The sequence below is a fragment of the Sinocyclocheilus grahami genome, unplaced genomic scaffold (assembly GCF_001515645.1).
Source record: "Sinocyclocheilus grahami isolate Dianchi unplaced genomic scaffold, SAMN03320097.WGS_v1.1 scaffold99.1, whole genome shotgun sequence".
Classification (NCBI taxonomy): Eukaryota; Metazoa; Chordata; class Actinopteri; order Cypriniformes; family Cyprinidae; genus Sinocyclocheilus; species Sinocyclocheilus grahami.
This window is the reverse complement of record NW_015505278.1, coordinates 1,010,074-1,030,769: the sequence shown is the minus strand read 5'-3', so window position 1 is coordinate 1,030,769 and position 20,696 is coordinate 1,010,074. Positions and strand designations below refer to the sequence as shown.

The following is a 20,696-nucleotide window of genomic DNA, read 5'->3' as shown; positions in this document are numbered from 1 at the left end:
TCCCCATGTTGAGAGAAATCAGAAGATTTTGTGTAGTTCTAAAATAAATATGAATATGCATTAATTCATCTCACTCACACACACAAAAAAAACAAGATTCAGTATTTCTCAAAATGAATAAAAACAATGCAAATCAGAATATGACACAAACCTGCAATAATTAAATGTTAAACAACACAAATATCCTTTATGTATTTAATCCCATTCTATTAACCAATGTCTTTGCTTCCGACCTTCAATGATCCAGTTCAACCATACTAATAAGCAAAAATTGTGTCTTTTTTTATTGCTGAAGTGTGTTGAAATTTCTTCTTCTGCATTCAACTGTATGGACGTAACACATTACTTTCCATAAAAAGTAACTAAGTACCGTAATTAGTTACTTTTTTATGGAGTAACGCAATATTGTAATGCATTACTTTTAAAAGTAACTTTCCCCAACACTGATTGTACATTTGCGATCGTGCAGTAGGGATGGGCGATACCCCTTATTTTGTTTTCGATACGATACCAATATTTTTCAAGGCAATATCGTCGATATCGATACCGATTCGATACTTCTGCACTAAACTTTTAAATTATGACATTTATGAAATTATTAAATTACTAAGAGTAAAATGGGTAATGAAAACCACTTAACTTTATGTTTAAAACGCATTTTAACCCGTTTAATCACAAATTTTTCCCAGACATGAAAATATCCAAATGATGTGTCATTAGTAACCCTTTGAAATAATCAATAATTTTATTATTTTTTTGGGAAAAGTGTGTGAAAAATGTTATTTTATGGTCAGTCACAATTGTAACCGGTGGGATAATGTGTATACTGAATTAACATATTTCTGCAGTCTTAAATTTTTTTTATATATCTTAGCCGAGCTATTTTAAACGGTTTGATCACATTCTAGGGTTACTATTATGCATTAAAAAAAAACTTACAACATTGATAGGAATACTGAGAACAAATACAAAAAAATACAACCATCATTGTATTTCAAAATTGTAACTTTTTTGTAACATATATCATCACATTTTTATATTAGTGCTACCAGTATTACAACATTAATATTCTAACTTATTTGTAACATTTGATTTAGTGCAATATTTTGTACTGTCATTAGGGACCTCCAGTGAATGGCTGTTGCATGCATAAAATGCAACCTTTTTATTCTGACAGTGTATGATTTCTATTAACATTACAGAATAGAACATGATCAATATTATCTTTCAACGTTCAATTTAAATAATTGTAATTGCACAAACTATGTAGGCTACAATTTAAATTTGTTTATTGTGAAATAACTCAAACATTTATGTTTTTTTCCCCTGTCCTCTGATAAGCATTGTTCAGGGCTGCCATTCCCAAAAGCTTTAAAGCTTTCTTATGATACTTTTGGGAAACGCAGCCCTGTTTGAATGCACTGTCAGCAGTGAGTGAATGCTCTCTGTGATTGATTGGTTCTGTCTTGCAACATTTGCATGTGTTCAGATGAGCAGGAAAATAGTTCTATCCTACACAATTACTCGCCAACAAAGGTTATTCGTCCAATTCAATGCATATTGTACGCATTATTATTATTATTTTTGTTAAATAAAAAAAACGCACCTTAGTATCGATATTTTCGATACTCGCATCAGTATCGATATATCGATACTTCGGATCGATACGCCCATCCTATCGTGCAGATATTCGAGAAGAAGAAAAAACAGGTAGCCTAAGTCCTATATCATAGGCATAGCCATGTTATAAAAACAGAAACATTAAAATGCATTTATTTTTTTTAAAACCATTTTGATGGCATTTCTTCCCCACTATGGGAATGCCAGTAAGACGAGAGAGAACGCTCAAAACTCATCAGATGATCGCATAATTTAGTGGAACATGAATATATAGTAATATAGAATCATCCTCTGTAAAGAAATGAGGAGGGAACATTTGAGAATGTATCATTATCTTTCTAAATGTGCGCTCTTTGGGGCTAAAGGCTTAATGGAGCTGTTTAAAGTATCCATGTGATAAACCAATCAGTGCAGACGCGATTCAATACGTGTGTGCTTCTTCTATGTGAAATAGTCATAAATACCAGTTTGTGCTGTTTGATTGTGGCCTCGAAGGTCGTAGTTGTAAGCTGTAGCCCCGGCTGGCCCGTTTAGATCTTGCGTGCGCAGTGGAAAGAAATGTGGCTAATAATTTCTGAATTCTGACCGGCATATAACGAACAAATCAAACAAACTTAAACGGGCAAAGGCGGGGCCCATGGGCTGCAGCCCACTCAAGCCCAATGGTAAGTCCGGCCATGAATACACGTAGTCGGCTGGTGTTTCTCAGGTGGCCTTCTTTCATGAGATGAAAATCATAAATGCATTGAAGCAAAGAATCAAACTGCATTTATAAAAAGTTTGAAAAACACACTCACACACAAAGATTTGCTCAAACATTGAGATTACAAATTATGTTTATTCACAAAGATACAACTGTTAATCAACCAAAAATGATTTATACAAGGAGCAGCACATTTGTTTAAGTACAAAAGCAAAATTATGTGAAACTGTAGGAACTAAATACAAATTTGACATATCTAAAGAACATGAACTTTTAGCAGATAGCAAAATAAACAATAATAAAATGAGTATATCAGATCCAAGGAGATCCATAACAGAAACAACAATGGTCCGTGTCCATATCTGCATATAACATAAATTTTTTTGCAGCAGGGACCTCTGTATTGTTGGCTGGAGTAGACAAAGGAAATCTGTCTACATTCTGATTCTACATAACCCCTGCTTGAGCCTCTATATCTCTCACTGCCCTGCTGAGCAATCTTGGGTCCAGATGGAAATAAACATACAGTTCCCTCTCTCTCCTCAGGGTAGCACTGCGTTCAAGCCTCCCTCGTTTGGCCTTCAAGTCCCCAACTATGTCCTGAAGAGATGTGTACAAGGCCTTCTGCTTGACCTCCAACTCATCTAGAACTATTGTGAGCTCCTAAACAGAGAGAGTGGGTGGGGAAAAAGTCAGACACAGAGCAGGAAGTGTCAAGTACAGTGAAAAACAAAGCAAGAGTAAGTCAAAGAAGGGAAATGGCATGTGCATGACAGTGTATATACAGTGGAAAAGAGTTTGAGAAGGTGAGACAAAGAGCAGGAAACAGAGAGAGAAAAAACTAGATTTAAAGGGATAGTTCACCCAAAAATGAAAATTCTGTCATTAATTACTCACCCTCATGTCGTTCAAAACCCGTATGACCATCATTCATGTTCGGAGCACAAATTAAGATATTTTTGATTAAATCCGAGAGCTTTCTGGACCTGCATAGACAGCAACGCAACTGAAACGTTTTACGGCCCAGAAAGGTAGTAAGCTATAATAATACTTTGTGTGCAAAGAAAACAAAAATAACTTTATTCAACAATTTCTTCTCTTCTGTGTCAGTCGATACGCATTCACGAGAGTACCACAATGCATGCATGTGATGATGCTGCTGACCCAAGAGCCGGTGTTCTGACGCAGAACCCAGATGCGCTGCGCCTTGTACTCTTGTGAACACAACACAGAAATAAAGTTGTTATTTTTGTTTTCTTTGCACTCAAAAAGTATTCTCGTTGCTTCATAACATTACGGTTGAACCATATATAGTCATAGTGAATAGTCACATGGACTATTTTAACGATATCCTTACTACCTTTCTGGGTCATAAAACATTTCAAATGTGTTGCTGTCAATGCAGGGTCAAAAAGCTCTCGGATTTAATTAAAAATATCTTCATTTGTGTTCCGAATATGAACGAAGGTCTTAGGGGTTTGGAACGACACGAGGGTGAGTAATTAATGACAGAATTTTCATTTTCGGGTGAACTAACACTTTAAATAGAATACAAGTTGCAATTATCCACGTTCTGCTTGATAAGAAATCTGTTAAGGAAATACACATATCCCAATCACATGAACTCCTCATTAACACTGATCACTTTCTGTGCACACAGTACAGAGGTGAACAACAAATAATTTAATAATTAATAATAATTTATGCATTTAGCAGACGCTTTTATCCAAAGCGACTTACAGTGCATTCAGGCTATACATTTTTTACCAGTATGTGTACAAATACAACTGATAAATAGAATTGATTTGATTGACTGCAATAGGATTATCATAAATACATTTAAATTCTGCATTACATTGAGAAGGGAAGAAAAGAAACATCTAACGCGTTGCAAAGAATTTTGTGTTTGTTTTTAATGTCATCCCAGCTTCTATGACTATTTTCATGGCGAATCCAGGTTAAAATATGAAAATAGATCAAACTAAAAAACCTAGCCAAGATGTTTTAGATACATTTTTAATAAAACTTATTCTAGATTAACTTTGTTAAAAGGCTTTTCATGGGTGTCAGCAGAACAGTGTTTTCAGAAGACTAGAAATATCACAGTCCAATAATTTGTTTCACAGACAGGTGTTGCAGTGACAGGAAAGAAAACAGAAGCCATAGACAATTTTAAACCTATATATACACACTAACAGCTTGTGTCAGTGCAAACGCTCTTTTGACATTTAGTTAGTGACGTGACATGTGGCCAAGTATGGATGGTTACCCATACTAGGAATTAGTGCTCTGCATTTATCCCATCTTAAGTGCACACACACACACCGTAAGAACACACACACACACCGTGAACACACACCCGGAGCAGTGGGCAGCCATTTATGCTGCGGTGCCCGGGGAGCAGTTGGGGGTTCGGTGCCTTGCTCAGGGGCACCTCAGTCGTGGTATTGAAGGTGGGAGAGAGCCCCTACATTCACTCCCCCCACCTACAATTCCTGCCGGTCCGGAGACTCGAACTCGCAACCTTTGGGTTATGAGTCCGACTCTCTAACCATTAGGCCAAGTCGTGGGGCAGTCGTGGCCTAAAGTTGTTTCATTTAAAAACAACAACAACAACAAAAAACCTACTGTCAGTATGTACAGCAGTGAAAAGACATGGACACCGTTATATTGGCAGCTAACCTTATTGCATATGCATTTGTAAGAGTTTCCCCTTCAGACACAATTTATGGGAGGTATATTTAAATGAACAGAGGTTTGCAGAAAATGGTAATTTATTTAACATCTAAAAAGGCATGTCTTAACCATATGCTCAATATGCTCCTGTATTGTTAGTGGATTACCCGCAGTGATTATCACTGGCTCTGCTTGTTTGCGACCCTATACTAATTTGTGCCACTCTTGGTAAATTGCGTTGGTCATTATGGATATGAGCAAGCTGTGTTCGTGTTCTTTCATTTGAACATTGTCAGTAGATCACCTGCAAACATTTTCACTCCCATCGGCACTTTAATTTGTTTGCTGTCTCACGCTAATTCGCTATGTTTAGTTATTCTGGCCTATAATCTTAATAATACAGCAGATAAATATAAAACACAGTGCATAAAAACACAGAAAAACCCACCACCCAACAATTACGACCAACCACTGAGAGGTGCATGCTTTTTATAAGTCAAGAATATGATGATTAATCTGCTCACGTTTCTTGGGATTCACAAGGGATGACGTTGAAAATGATGGTGAGGTTGAGAAAAAAAGAACAGAAAGACATACCTGTGCATGAGGGCAGAGCTCCAGTGCAGGTGTGGCTATAGCACATACCTGCGGCCTCAGAAGAGGCTGCACAATGTCTGAGTATGCCACTTGATCGAGCGCATCTCGGTCACTTTCTAACCGAGCTCCAGTATAGGCTTGCTCTCGTCTGGCCCCATCCAAAGCCTCTTGTACAGTGACCAAATCCTCCTGCAGTTTAAAGGCCGCGGTTTCCAGCCTACCATAGGTTTGGAATGGATCCTCTCTCTCCGTGGGGGTCTTAACTAACTCAAGCATCTGCAGCAACCTGAGGGATTAACATATAGAACATATAGATATGAAGATATAGTCTTACAAACTCAACCTGCATTTCAAAGTAAAAAACTATAAGTTAAACTTCTCTCCACTCACTGTGGATTACCTGCTAAAGGCTGTGTCCTTGGAGCTGATGACCTGTTGTTTAGCATTAGAACCAAGGTAAGGCACTTGAGTTAAGTGAGGTTGTGTCATAATGTTTTCTCTCCGAGCAGCAGCTTCTGCTGCCCCCTCCAGCTTCTTCAGTATTTCATCAAGCTGCTTCATCACCCTCTTCCCCATAAGGAGCTCTGCATCCTGGGCCAGACGCACAAGTTCGAAAAAGGCCTTCTGACGGAGAAGCTGGTCACAAACTTCAGTTTGCTTGGAGGTGTAGTAATTTTGCCTGGCTAACTGAAGAGCGAGGTCACCACGCACCACGGGAATGTTAAGGAGGCAGGCACAGTCTCGTAAAGCAGAGCGGACTGGGTCTAACATAAGGGACTGAATTTCAGACTGAATTGAGAGGATCTCAGAGCGTAGATCAGGCTCAAGCCTGATCACCTGTGAGTAGCACAGAGACTACGAGAGGAAGAGAATGAAACATTTAGAGGTATACTCAGTACAAGGGACAGAAAATATTTCCTCGATTTTATAATTAAAAAAGCCAGACACACAATGTTTATTCTCCTTGCAGTGTGTTTATCTACATACAAATTTGCCTTGGCACATGTTGGAGTAAAACAGGGTTAAAACGCTGTTTCACACATACAAATTTAAAGTAACAGCACAGTGCTGATGAATAACTACAGTTTAAAGATACATATCTGTAGCGGTTTTACAAGTAACAGTGCATTTCAGGCATAATAATGGCAAGAATTGAATAGCTCTTACTTAGGTTGGAAATATGACCTGAGATTGAGAAGCTTTTTAAATAGTTTTTTTCTTTTATTGAACAAATTATTTGACTAAATCTCAGTGTACACTACTGTTCAAGATTTGTAAATTTTTTTGAAAGTCTGTTACGCTCAGCAAGGCTGGATTTATTTGATCAAAATACAGTGAACAGTAATATGGTGAAATATTATTATATTATAATATTATTAAAGTTTTATATTGTAATATATTTTAAACTTGCCATAAATGTTAACCATGTTAATAAGAAACCAACAATAATATATTACTCTTAAAATGTTTTGAATGGCACTGTATAGGCATTTATAAACCAATCAGGGAAACTATCATTTGAATTAATATTCACCTCTGTGCTGCTGTTTAGTCGCTGGATGAGCCACTCTTTTGCTGCCTTGTCGCCATGCTCCTTTGCCCGCTCTTTCACCAGCTGATACTGTGCCACTATATATGCCCACTGCAATTGCGCCATCTCTTTCTTCCTGAGCTCCACTAGTCCCTCATCCTCTTCTTCCTCATGCTCACTGCAACAGCTCAGATTAGTCAGCTGGCAGCGATTGGATGTGGAGGTCTCCATCAAGTTTGAGATGCCCTGAAAGAACTGACGCTGAGTGTAGGCAGTCAACACTTTGGTGAATTGCTCCTGTTGCTGGAGAAAAGGCTCTAGAGACAACTGAGAGAGGAGCACTGGAGTCCCTGGTTGAGCAACTAATGGTGGCGCAGCTCCATCTTTACTTCTTAGGTAATGAGGGTCAGTTTGGAAAAAGCCAGCCAGTTTGGTGATCTCTTTTGACAGGTTCTCCACAGCGGAGTTGGTGTATGCATTTTCAGCTGCCAAGGCAGAGTTGGCATCCTTTACTGTAGAGCCTCCTTCCTGCAGCAGTGTTTGGGATGCAGAGGAGTTTGCACCCCAGTTGGTAGCCAACATCTGCAGCTTATTGAGTCTGCATTGTTTTAGCTGCTTTTCCTTGCAGAGAGCTTGAAGTTCTGTCTCGAGGTCCTCGATTGTTACACTTCCCCCTCCACACAGCGCAGAACAGCCCTGTGACACTACACCTCCATCTACGGGCAAACAGGTTTTAAGCAGCTCAGCCAGTGTCACCTCATCCAACATGGGCTTCCCGGATTCCTGGAGTGCCATGTACGCTTGCAATTCTTCTGGCGTTAGAACATTGCTGCGGTTCAGGCGGTTGCAGACGACACGTAAAAGGTGCAGGTTATCTGGTGCTGTGTCAAATAGCCAGTCAAACTCGGAACCTTTCAGCACAGACGCCCGTGGGTAACCCAACCGTGACAACGCCTCAACAAACTGAGCCCCATCCAGCATGGCTGCTTATGTCAACTTGGCTCACACTTCAGAGATATTCCTTATCCTAAAGCAGATGGTAAAAAGACATTATAACAAGTCCGACTTATTCTATGTATTTACAAAGTGAAGGCCCAACTGAGGTGAATGTTGCATCTTACTGTACTGTGTGCAAATAGGAAAACACACACACACACATGTCTGGTCAGCTTTCCTTGTGGGGACTCTCCATAGGCGTAATGGTTTTTCTACTGTACAGACCGTATATTCTATTGCCCTACACCAACCCTACCCCTAAACCTACCGCTCACAGGAAACTTTCTGCCTTTTTAGATTTTCAAAAAACTTAATTCTGTATGATTTATAAGCTTCTGTACCCGTGGGGACCACAATTTAGGTCCCCACTGTGACACGAGTCCCCATGAGTCTGTGTGTAGTCAAGTCCCCACCAGGATATATAAACCAGTACACACACACAGACAGACAGACAGACAGACAGACAGACAGACAGACACACACACACACACACACACACACACACACACACACACACACACACACAGTACCATTCAAAAGTTTGTCACATCCTTCAGAAACCATTCTAAATATAATCTTACTGAACCATAACCAAACATACACACTCACAAAACACACGTATAAATATAGAGACATTCAAAATATAATACTTCTCAAGAAAGAAAAAATGGACTGTACAAAACCCATCGCAACAGTTTCAGTTTCAGACACGACTCGGTCATGACCAATACCTCAAAGACAGGCTAGCTAAAGTCAAAGTAGCTTTAGCTTTACCTTCAGTATGACAGATGAATAGCAATATATTTTGAATTTCAAGAGCCGTTAAAAACAAGTTAACGTTAAACGTTTGCATTAAGCTAAATTGGCTTGCTTTACTGGTTTACCGAGTACAAACACATTTGCCATACATATATCTTTTTTTTTTTTAAACTGACAATGATATATATTTCATAAAGCAGTATATAGTAAACATCCATACTTTAAAAAACAGAACCCTTTTGATGCAGTCTGTCTCGATTAAGCTACCACTTCCGAAATGCCCGCGCTTGCTTTCGTCACATGACGGGGGGGTGGTTCCTCGACAAATATATTATTTCAAAAGCCTATTTTTATTTTATTTTTTTTTGCCACAGAAGATGTAATGATATTATAATACAGCTTAAAACTGTATAAAAATATATAGAAGGGGATTTACTGAAAACAACATTAAGAAGCGTCTTCATTGAAAATGATTGACAAATTGAGTCGGCCAATCAGATAGATACAAAATGTCACCTGATTAAGCTTCAGCCAAGAATGTAGCAGTATATGGACGGTGGGAGGGCCTTAAACAAGTTCTCTACTGTGTGCGCAACAGCAGCAAGTAGTACAGGAACAGGGAAGTTGTGTATTAACGGGTATGTATACTAGGAAATTCCTGTTCAATTATTATGGTTACCACATACTGCTCGGACTGTTACTTTTTTATTGCTGATGTGATTTGTCGTAGGGGAAGTCGTGGCCTAATGGTTAGAGAGTCGGGCTCATAACCCAAAGGTTGTGAGTTCGAGTCTCGTACCGGCAGGGATTGTAGGTGGGGGGAGTGAATGTACAGTAGGGATGGGCATATCGATCCTAAGTATCGATTTATCGATACTGACGCGAGTATCGAAAGTATCGATACTCAAACTAAAAATATCGGTATCGTATCGAAAACAAAATAAGTGGTATCGCCCATCCCTAATGTACAACGCTCTCTTCCACCTTCAATACCACGACTGAGGTGCCCCCTCGGGTGTGTGTTCACTGCTGTGTGTGTGCACTTTGGATGGGTAAATGCAGAGCACTAATTCCAAGTATGGGTCACCATACTTGGCCACATGTCACTTCACTTTCACTTTTCATTTGTGAGCTAATCATCTTCGTTTCGTGCAACAGTCTGTAGTTTTGAAGGTTGCACATGTATGAAAAAATAATTTTCGTTTATTTTTACAGTTGCTTTCAACAAAGAGAGTCATGGTTCAAGCCAAAACCTGGATCCTGAAGCAGCACTTTGAGGGCTTTCCTAAAGACACCGACTTTGAGCTGAAACTAGAGCAGCTCTCTGAGCCCAGAGATGGAGGTTTGTGATCCTCAAATGTCATATTTTGTCCAATATGTACTCTATTTCATACCAAGTGGCATTTATTCTTGTTCTTCAGAGGTTCTTCTGGAGGCAGTGTTCCTTAGTGTGGACCCTTACATGCGGTGAGTGACAAAGCTATATTGAACAGGTGCACTAACATTTGCATTTAATGTTCTTTTGACAGTAAGTCATACTGATTCTGCATGTTTGAAAATTATTCCTTGTTTTGTTTGTTATGAATCGTTTTATGTATTACTACTGCTTTCCCCTAAATATACAATTCCAAGTTTCCTATCTATTGAATTGAATTTCTTCTAGTCCATTCAGCCGTGTTCGCATGCAAGCAGGAGATGTGATGATCGGAACTCAAGTTGCCAAGTAAGAGAAATAGCCATTCTGTCTCATAACAGCTGCAACTGACTAGCTTCAATCTGTTCAGTCTCTTTTCTCAACATTTCGAAAGAAACCATGACTTTCTGATCAGTGGAAAGTGGAAAGTTTCCAAAAATCTGGTCATCATTACAAAAGAAAAGCATCTGTGGCCCATTTACAGTCATTGACCGTTAGTTAGGGTACTTTGTAATAGACCGATCAAGAACTGGCAGAATGTTCAAAGCATTTAATGCTTATACTTTAAGACTGCAAATACTTTACGAAACCAGTTAAATAACATATGCTTGTGTTTAGAAGATGCCCTTTTTAAATGAGACAATGTCTCTCCTTCTCCTCATTCAAATATATATGAGTTGATGGTTTATAAACCACTTTTACCACGTGTTGTTTACCTACTTAATGTGATCCGTTAATTTGTAAATCAATGTCTCTTCTTTTATTTTAACTATAGGGTGATTCAAAGTAAAAATCCTTCATTTCCTGTGGGCTGCCATGTGGTTAGTCGATGTGGCTGGAGAACACGTACTGTGTCAGATGGGAGCGATATCACCAAAATCTTGGCTGACTGGCCTCAGGATGTCTCCCTCTCCCATGCCCTTGGAGCCATTGGGATGCCAGGGTAAAACTCACTGCTTCTTTCGAACCCAAAATTGTTTCTTTTCCAGATGGTTTTGGTCAAACGCTTAATCCACTGTGATATAGTCATTATCTGATGTCTCATTTAAGCACATCAAATCATCTCTGACGTAGTGACTAGTTATGACTAGTTCTGGGAAAATTAGATGTGCGTTGCAATTCAATTATGGTTTTATGCAACAAACATTTGTTGCCCACATGTTCTCTGCTTAGTGAGTTTCGTTTTGGTTTGCTTTTAAACATGTTCTCAGAAGTGTTTTTAACTGATAGCAAATGGATGGTGTTATTCTTTCCTGACTGTTCACACAAAGAAGGCATAGCTTAAGCAGGAAGCATCCAACAGCACAGAATGTCAGACTTTCAAGCAGATAAAGAACTAAGTAACTGTAAAAGCTGATTCAAACCAAGGATGATAACAATAATGATAACTCTAACCACTGTATAAAGTTTTACATTTACGTTTACATTTAGTCATTTAGCAGATGCTTTTATCCAAAGCGACAAATGAGGACAATAAAAGCAGTCAAAACTAACAAAAGAGCAACAATATATAAGTGCAAATGACAAGTCTCGGTTAGCCCATGTAGCAAGGTGTGTATATATATATATATATATATACCCACACACACACACACACAAAGAAAAACAAGTAGATAGAATAGAAAAAATAGAAAGCTAGTGTTTGTTTGTTTTGTTGTTGTTGTTTTTTAAATAAAAATAAATAAAAAAGAAGATAAATATAGATAAAGTAGAATTAAAATAGAATAGAAAGTGTTAGAGTTAGAGGGTCAAATAAAGGTTGAGAGTTAAAAGGTTAATAATAATTTTAACCACAACTATAATGACATCTGCAATTCAATTATGGTTTTATGCAACAAACATTTGTTGCCCACATGTTCTCTGCTTAGTGAGTTTCGTTTTGGTTTGCTTTTAAACATGTTCTCAGAAGTGTTTTTAACTGATAGCAAATGGATGGTGTTATTCTTTCCTGACTGTTCACACAAAGAAGGCATAGCTTAAGCAGGAAGCATCCAACAGCACAGAATGTCAGACTTTCAAGCAGATAAAGAACTAAGTAACTGTAAAAGCTGATTCAAACCAAGGATGATAACAATAATGATAACTCTAACCACTGTATAAAGTTTTACATTTACGTTTACATTTAGTCATTTAGCAGATGCTTTTATCCAAAGCGACAAATGAGGACAATAAAAGCAGTCAAAACTAACAAAAGAGCAACAATATATAAGTGCAAATGACAAGTCTCGGTTAGCCCATGTAGCAAGGTGTGTATATATATATATATATATATATATACCCACACACACACACACACAAAGAAAAACAAGTAGATAGAATAGAAAAAATAGAAAGCTAGTGTTTGTTTGTTTTGTTGTTGTTGTTTTTTAAATAAAAATAAATAAAAAAGAAGATAAATATAGATAAAGTAGAATTAAAATAGAATAGAAAGTGTTAGAGTTAGAGGGTCAAATAAAGGTTGAGAGTTAAAAGGTTAATAATAATTTTAACCACAACTATAATGACATCTGCACAAGAACAATAGGTTGGAATCACTTTCAGACAATTTTTCCCAGATGATGAACCACAAAAACATTGACAGCCAATCAGAACCCATCCGGCTTCAAAACACATGAGCATTTAAAGTGGCAGATGACATTACTGCAACATGCATTTAGAAAAAAATCAGAACTTTATCGTGCACTGGTGTGAGTGCTAATATGGTTATAGTTAGTGTTCTTGGTGTGAATGGGTGAAAAATGTTCCTTTTCAGGTTATTTTCAAAATATCCTTTATTTGAGGCACCACATATAAACTTTAAATAATAAAATGATACATGAATATATAATAAGTACCATTAACTGTGCTCCACAGGTTGACTGCACTCTATGGTTTGGAGGAGGTCTGTGCCATCAAACCGGGAGAAACCTTACTGGTAAATGCAGCTGCAGGGGCCGTTGGTTCTGTAGCTGGTCAAATTGCCAAACTAAAAGGTTGCAAGGTTGTGGGATCAGCAGGAAGTGATGACAAGGTGGCATATCTGAAAGAGTTGGGCTTTGACCAGGCTTTCAACTACAAGACTGTCCCCTCACTGGAGGAAGCGCTGAAGAACGCTTCACCTGAAGGATATGACTGCTACTTTGAGAATGTAAGAATTGACTGGTACTAGTTGGTTAATAATTTATGAAACTAACTCTCAGTTGACAATGCCTTTAAAAAAAAAAAAGACTTCATAATCTTGATTTGGCTTGGTTTCCAGGTGGGCGGCCCTTTTTCGAGTGTTGCTATTTTGCAGATGAAGGCATTTGGGCGTATTGCTGTGTGTGGAGGAATATCACTGTACAATGACACCACCCCACAGACAGGTTTGGTTAACTTCTCATGTAGTTCTCGTTTTAACCAGTAGAGAATGACCTTTATGCTATAGAATCAATACCTCAGTATAAACAATACGAAAACTGTTTAGTCAGACATGAAGATTTGGGTAGACATAGACTTTTGTCCATTTACAGCAGTGATAATATGTGTTTGTCTTTTTTTAGGTCCTTATCCACACCTGCAAATGATTTTTAAGCAGTTGAAAATGGAAGGTTTCTTGGTGGGCAGGTGGGAACATAAAAATGACGAGTCACTGAAGCGAATGTTGACCTGGATCCAAGAGGTACATCAGAATGCTTGGTTTCCTTGAAAAATGCTAGTTTGGTTTAATGCTATACAATGCTTGATCTAAATACAATTATACTTCGTCTAAGTAAGTTTCATATTTTGATAATGATGCAGATTCTCTTGATTTGATGGTTTACAGGGAAATCTGAAGTGTAAAGAGCATGTTACTGTTGGCTTTGAAAATATGCCTGCTGCATTCATGGGGATGCTGCAGGGAGAAAACATTGGAAAAGCCATTGTTAAAGTCTGATGGCAAGTACTTCAGTGGTTTGCTCATGAAACAACAATCTTGCCATTTTTGTTATAGATTCTGCATTAATTGCAATTGTATATTTTCATGTTGTGTCCATTATTTTGTTTACAAATAAAGTCTGTTTTTTGTAAATCAGTGTCACATTTGTTCTCTAGAACAGATATGCACAAAGCAGGAATAAAATTATACTTTTTTCTAATATTAGAAACATGAAGGAAATTTTGATCCCAAAAGATTAACATAGGTCTATTAAGTCTGTTGCTCAGCATTATTCAGCATTTGTAAATTGTCATGGAAAAAAACAACAACTTATTTTTCAGGAGGATATGCTGAGTCATCATGAACTACTGTAGATGAACCACATGAACAACAGCATATAGATAGTTAACATTCTTTGGACAGTGTGTAAGATTTTTAATGCAACTCATACAATTTGATAAGCATGGTTATAAGGTTTCTTTTCAATAAAACTATGATTTCATCCATTATCCTTGGAATCTGTTTAGGCTTCACTGTTGATAAGGGTCACAAGTTTTCCTCAATATAGTCTGAGAGTCAGAGACTGATACAGATGGGCAAATAATGCTAAAAATAGTTTCTAAAAAAAGACAAGTTTTCTAAGAACGTTATTTTGATAAATAAATACATGAGCTTAAAAATAACTTGGCATTTTTACTACCTGCACTGGGTGTTTGGAGGTAATGTACAGTGAATGACACAACACAAATATCTGTCTGAATACTGACATCTTGTGGCTATTTATGAAGGAACTATTTTGTAAAATTAAGGTTTACAAATAAAGGAGAGACGGGAGTATCTCTTGTGTGGGGCAAAGAAAAGACTTATGTATTTCATCCATGACAAAATGTGTAGTAGCTTTTGTGTTGCATTGATTAACAATATATTCAAATACATTTTTAGAATAACATTTCATTTTAGTGGTATATGGAATAATGATTTTGATTTGGGTTTCTAGGTGGGATCACTCTGCTTGTCATATAGAATGCAATGTCATGGTTATGTGGGTAATTTCAAAGTCATCCTTACTGCATTAAAAATTCTTCTGATATTTCTACAATTAGCAACAAATAAGAAAATAAAATCAATTTTCATCCACAAACCAACAATGTTCAAGTTTACCACTCACTCTATAATAAAGAATATTTGAATGTCTGTTGTATGAAATTCACAACAATCCTGAAAATGTGGACATTTAACATTAAGAATAAATCTGCAAAGGATAGCAGATAAACCCTGCTTACTGTACAGCTCCTGGGATTGAGAACCCTCAGCCCTGCACATTTTATGAGAAAGCCAGTTGAGACCACATCTCACAACACACCTGATTACATCCACAATGTGCGGTGCCAGGGTACCTGGGGTGAAACCTCTTCTCCTAGACGGTTGTTTAAAACATTAAGGACAAATGTTTTGTTATTAATATTTAATGCAGATAAAACAGTTTAAATATTGAAAGGCCCAGGTAAACAATATTCAGTGTACTCAGGCGAGACATACAGTACTTCATTAATGTCAGTATAGAGGTTACAAGAATTTGCAACGTCATTTATTGTCAATAAAGACGTTTTGTTATGTAAGAGTGTTCATTGTCATCACTACAATAAAAGCAAGCACTGTGCTCTCTCTCAGAACAACTTCTAGTTTGAAGAACTCTGCCTGTGCAGCATCTGACATATAATCATGGTTAAGGCAAAGACGTGGATCCTTAAAAAACACTTTGATGGCTTTCCTAAGGAAAGCAACTTTGAACTGAAAGAAGAAGTTCTGCCAGAGCTTCGAGATGGAGGTATGGACGATTTATATATTTTTGTCTATTTGTATACCTGTGCTATGCCTCACTGATGTATCATAATCACTTTTTCTTCAGATGTACTTGTGGAGACAGTCTATTTAAGTCTTGATCCATACATGAGGTAAAGGTGTCTACAGTCTTAATTGTAATTCTATACTATGTGGTGTTTCTAGCCAATATTTTAAATGCCTCCTGTTGTTTCTGTAGATCTCTGAGTAAAATGTGGATAAAAGAGGGGGATGTGCAATATGGAACTCAGCTGGCAAAGTAAGGAAACAATTATTCCTATGTATATTGTAATGTACAGTATATTGTTACATTTTATTTACACTTTTTGTTAGTCATAGTAGATTCATTTCAGTTATACAGAGCGTTTACAGAAACAAAAACATGTTCAGTGTTGAAAAGGGAAAGAAATCTTATTCAAGTAATCATAAAATGTTGAATAATTTGATATATACTATGATATCAGAAAATGTCTAGGTGACTGGATCTGTTGCTCAAGCGGTTAAGCCACTCATCAATGTGGTTTTAGTTGCATCAACTGATGAAGACACTTCAACTTAGATGAGTGGAAAAACATCTTGAGCAACAGAGAAACACACAGTTTAAATAGAAAAACTGAATAGACTTTTTAGACAATTTGCATGTTTAGCTATTGCATTAGTAATTTAAACCACAAAGTTGCATTCAAGTGAGGAAACTGGTCTGTTCATAAACAAAAACAATTCATATCACCATATAAATATCTTAACGTATTGTCTGGCAGGGTAGTGAAGAGCAAGGACCCAGCGTTTCCCGAGGGATGTTACGTGGTTGCTAACTGTGGATGGAGGACACACTCTGTAACCAAAGCAAAGGGTCCAGCCGGGCCCATCATGACCCGGATAGTATCCGAATGGCCCAGTGATATTTCAATGTCCCTGGCTCTTGGTTCCTTAGGGATGCCTGGGTAATGTAATCATGACTGCTAAAAACTGATTCAAAAGATGGCAGTGACACATAGACTGTAAGAAAATAAAGTCTCATGATCATGCTGTCTTTTTTATTCTTTGAATCTCAATAGCCACCACACAAAACCAACACTTTATTCAGAATCGTTAGGCAATTCTTTTGTTCTTTTAATTAAAATATCAGGTATTTTTTGTAAATCCGGTCCTTCCTATCCTCTAGTTTAACTGGTCTGTATGGCCTGGAAGAGGTGTGTAAGATACAGCCTGGTGAGACGATTCTGGTGAGTGCAGCAGCGGGTGCTGTAGGTGCGATGGTGGGGCAAATCTGCAAGATTAAAGGCTGCAAGGTCGTGGGATCAGCAGGAGGTGATGACAAGGTGGCATACCTGAAAGAGTTGGGCTTTGACCAGGCCTTCAACTACAAGACTGTCCCCTCACTGGAGGAAGCACTGAAGAACGCTTCACCTGAAGGATATGACTGCTACTTTGAGAGTGTAATTAACAGTATATGTGTATTTTTGTCTCAAATACAGTATGCTACTTGTTAACAAATCTTATTAAGCTTTTTTAATTTAATGTTCTTTAGGTGGGAGGGCCCTTCTTTACCGCAGCACTCAAAAACATGAAGCCAGGAGGTCGTATCGCTGTCTGCGGTGCAATAGCCACTTACAATGACACAGCACCACAGATGTGTACGTCTCATTTCTGCTGACCCCCTTTTCACATTTTAATATTAGAAGAGATTAGGCCTACAGAAAAAAAAAAATCGACGCTTTTAAATTGTTACACATTACAACCACCAGAGGACGGTATAGGATATGAAAAAGCTAAGCAATGTAACGTTAAGATATTGAATTTGTTTGTGCTGGCTCATAGGTCCTTATCCTCACCATGAAATAATTACACGACAACTGAAGATAGAAGGATTTATGGTGAGCTCTTGGCAACACAAAGATGAAGAATCTGTCAAGAGAATGCTTAAATGGATGAAAGAGGTAAGCAGCTTTAGAAATGAATCATTCTGCTTTCAATTAGTGAAATGGAATGAACTTGATCGTCACACCTATAGTTAAACCCTTCATTAGATATTATACAGCATATAACAGCACCAGTCTGTGAATGAGAATGGGAAATGGTATGTAGATACATTGAATTATTATTTTCCTGCAGGGCAAACTGAAGGCAAAGGAAGTGGTCACTGTTGGCTTTGAGAACATGCCAGCTGCCTTCTTAAGGATGCTGAAGGGCGATGGCCTTGGGAAGGCTATCGTTAAAGTCTGAAGCATGCTTAGAAATCCATCTGTTGTCTTTTTAAATAAAATACACTATGACACATTTGGTTAACTTGAATATGTGTAGACAGATAACCTAGTGAAGTCTGTTTGTGTCTAAAAGGTCCAGGGAACAAAATTAATCTCATACTTGTCCACTAAGTTTTTTTTTTTGGTAATGGTAACAATGTCACAAGAAGTGTCACTATTTTAACTGTCTTTCACTGCAGTATGTTTACAAATAAAGCCATGTAAAGCCTCATATTTACGTTGTATATGGTCATATTTTCCATGTTTGGTTAATAATGTTAATTATTTCTGCAATTTTTCCCCTTCTGGGCTCTGGAATTAAAAAAAATATTTAAACAGCAAAAAGATTTCATTGCTACGTCACAAACAGTTCTAAAGAAATACATAGAATCTGCTTAAATGGCCAAAGAAGAAGAGGGGGGATTGGGATTATGATGCAAGATATGATTCAGAACATGTCAGCTGACATGTCACATCTCCAACATGCAGATATTTTGTTTACTCTTCACATGATTCAATAAGTTATCATTAAACTGTGTAACCAGACAAGTTTCATAACACATTTATATGCCCTTGTTGTTGAGGCTAAACCTCTAAATGCACTGTACATACTGACTTGTATGAAATATTTCATGATTCTAGGTGTCTCTTTACTTGAAGGTTGCGAAGCAGACACAAAAAGTAAAATATGTTTGTTCATGAGCAGACATGTCTTCTTAGATTAGTGAATTTCATTGGAACTGACTGTTGACACAAATTAATGTAAATCGAATGCTACATTTTTACAGAAAAATAAAGTACATTAACGTTGAGTAAAAAAGAATAAGTTGATGATCGCATTTTACAGCCACTAGAGGACAGAGTTAAACAACAACAGGACATGAATTCAAGAGAACATTTTATTAAGGACTGTATCTAAATTAAGTGCTGTTATTAAGTACAGACGTGCTTTCAAGATAAGGATATTAAAATAGGTTGTGTTGTCTTAAGGACTGGTTTAGGCTATTTAACAATGAATACACAGAAGCAGAAGATTTGAGGGTATGAGTCACGGCGATTCTGTATAATAGTGTGACCAAAAAAATCCAAAAGAGCTTCATTATGATCTTTTGTGTAATAGTTCGAAACAATTGCTGTTGTAATTTTTTTTTAATCTCTCTGATTTTATTACCCAAGCTATTTTCTCATTAAGTAAGATTAGTGATAGTTTTGAGAACATGTCAGCTGCTTTCATTCATACATACATACATACATACACAGTTTTATTCTATAATTTATGAGATCTAAAAGCATTGAATGTCCTATGTTTACTATTTGATGCACTATACACGTGCAAGAATGTGTGTACAGTGTGCATACAAACACATTTTTTATACTACAGTTTAGCAAACACCACTACTCTCGATGACGTCCCTTCGCTTACAGTAAACCCGGAATCTGTCAAGTCATTCTGACTTGCTCGTAGCAAATCCCAGGATTAATGATTTTTTTTCAAGATAATTTAACATGTTTCACTCCTTATAGAGGTTACATTTAAATATTTATGCCACAAGCTGCGCAAAACGTACGTACTGAACTATTTCAGCTGATTATAATTTATTTGTAGCGTGCCGTGGTAGGCGGGGTTACAGGACCTCATAACTCCATGATTGGCTCGTTGTGTTCATTGAAGGCGGGGCTAATGACGCGCGCTACTACTCAGCAGGAGCTTTCAGACCTACAGTCAGTCCAGTGAAAGACAAGACATCAAAATGGTTATCGTAATTGAGGATAAGGTAGGAGCATAATGCCAATCTTTTCAATTCAATTCAATTCAATTCAAGTTTATTTGTATAGCGCTTTTCACGATACAAATAGCAATTTTACAGCAAATTAAGTTTCTACAATATTTAGTGGTAGCTTATCAGTGGTGACTGTACGGAAAAATCAATTAAAGACGTAATCAAACAGACGATGAACACTATTAACAGCAATTATTATATGATGCAATCAAACTTATAGCAAAATGTGGTAGTTCTGTATGTTGTTTCATGGTTGGCATCATCTGAGGTCCTCTGAGGGGTTGGCATCATCTCTTCTCAGGTGTTCTGGATCCAGACTGAAGCTTGTGTAAATCCTAAACAGAGAAACAAATAGAGACATAATTTGCGTAGCTGCTGTTCCAACCAAGCAAAATTAATTTGTTTAACCCAAACTAAAGAATAATAATGTGCATTTGATCAGATATAACTGCTGTACAAGATTATGAGATGCATTATTTGAATGCTTGGCCAAAGAGATGTGTCTATAATCTAGATTTAAAGGGGTGCGACTTCAATTTTTCCTTTCTCTTTGGAGTGTTACTAGCACTTGGTGCATAAAGAAGATCTGTAAAGTTGCAAAGACTAAAGTCTCAAATCCAAAGAGATATTCTTTATAAAAGTTAAGAGTCAGCC

At 37.4% G+C, this 20,696-nt stretch overlaps 4 protein-coding genes across 7 annotated transcripts in view; 3 read left to right on the top strand and 1 right to left on the bottom strand.

Moving 5' to 3' along the window:
- Positions 1–2,719: 2,719 nt before the first annotated feature.
- LOC107588163 (HAUS augmin-like complex subunit 3) lies at positions 2,720–9,173 on the bottom strand. 4 transcript variants are annotated; one of them, XM_016276177.1, is made up of 5 exons: positions 9,103–9,173; positions 7,131–8,154; positions 5,997–6,451; positions 5,597–5,882; positions 2,720–2,986 (listed from the first exon to the last, which is right to left on the bottom strand). In XM_016276177.1, the coding sequence occupies exons 2-5, from the start codon at positions 8,106–8,108 to the stop codon at positions 2,771–2,773; spliced, it is 1,935 nt and encodes a 644-aa protein (XP_016131663.1). In that variant the 5' UTR covers positions 8,109–8,154; positions 9,103–9,173; the 3' UTR covers positions 2,720–2,770. The 4 variants fall into 4 exon arrangements, with proteins under 4 accessions (XP_016131663.1, XP_016131665.1, XP_016131664.1 ...); XM_016276179.1 differs by having other exon boundaries at positions 5,645–5,882; XM_016276178.1 differs by lacking the exon at positions 9,103–9,173 and adding an exon at positions 8,898–8,947.
- Positions 9,174–9,440: 267 nt separating this feature from the next.
- On the top strand, positions 9,441–14,328 carry LOC107588162 (prostaglandin reductase 1-like). The gene is made up of 9 exons (XM_016276176.1): positions 9,441–9,520; positions 10,098–10,224; positions 10,304–10,349; positions 10,546–10,605; positions 11,072–11,239; positions 13,150–13,423; positions 13,535–13,640; positions 13,818–13,936; positions 14,081–14,328. The coding sequence occupies exons 2-9, from the start codon at positions 10,119–10,121 to the stop codon at positions 14,189–14,191; spliced, it is 990 nt and encodes a 329-aa protein (XP_016131662.1). The 5' UTR covers positions 9,441–9,520; positions 10,098–10,118; the 3' UTR covers positions 14,192–14,328.
- Positions 14,329–14,452: 124 nt separating this feature from the next.
- On the top strand, positions 14,453–18,399 carry LOC107588160 (prostaglandin reductase 1-like). The gene is made up of 9 exons (XM_016276175.1): positions 14,453–14,599; positions 15,845–16,001; positions 16,083–16,128; positions 16,215–16,274; positions 16,777–16,959; positions 17,181–17,454; positions 17,547–17,652; positions 17,837–17,955; positions 18,131–18,399. Exons 2-9 carry the CDS (start codon positions 15,896–15,898, stop codon positions 18,239–18,241), a joined length of 1,005 nt encoding a protein of 334 aa, XP_016131661.1. The 5' UTR covers positions 14,453–14,599; positions 15,845–15,895; the 3' UTR covers positions 18,242–18,399.
- A 1,542-nt stretch (positions 18,400–19,941) lies between these two features.
- The window catches only part of LOC107588158 (thioredoxin-like), a 9,657-nt gene continuing 8,902 nt past the window's right edge, over positions 19,942–20,696 (top strand). Inside the window, exon 1 of the mRNA XM_016276174.1 lies at positions 19,942–20,036. Coding sequence (XP_016131660.1) covers positions 20,013–20,036 — 24 coding nt within the window. The 5' untranslated portion in view covers positions 19,942–20,012. The remainder of the gene's footprint in view (positions 20,037–20,696) is intronic.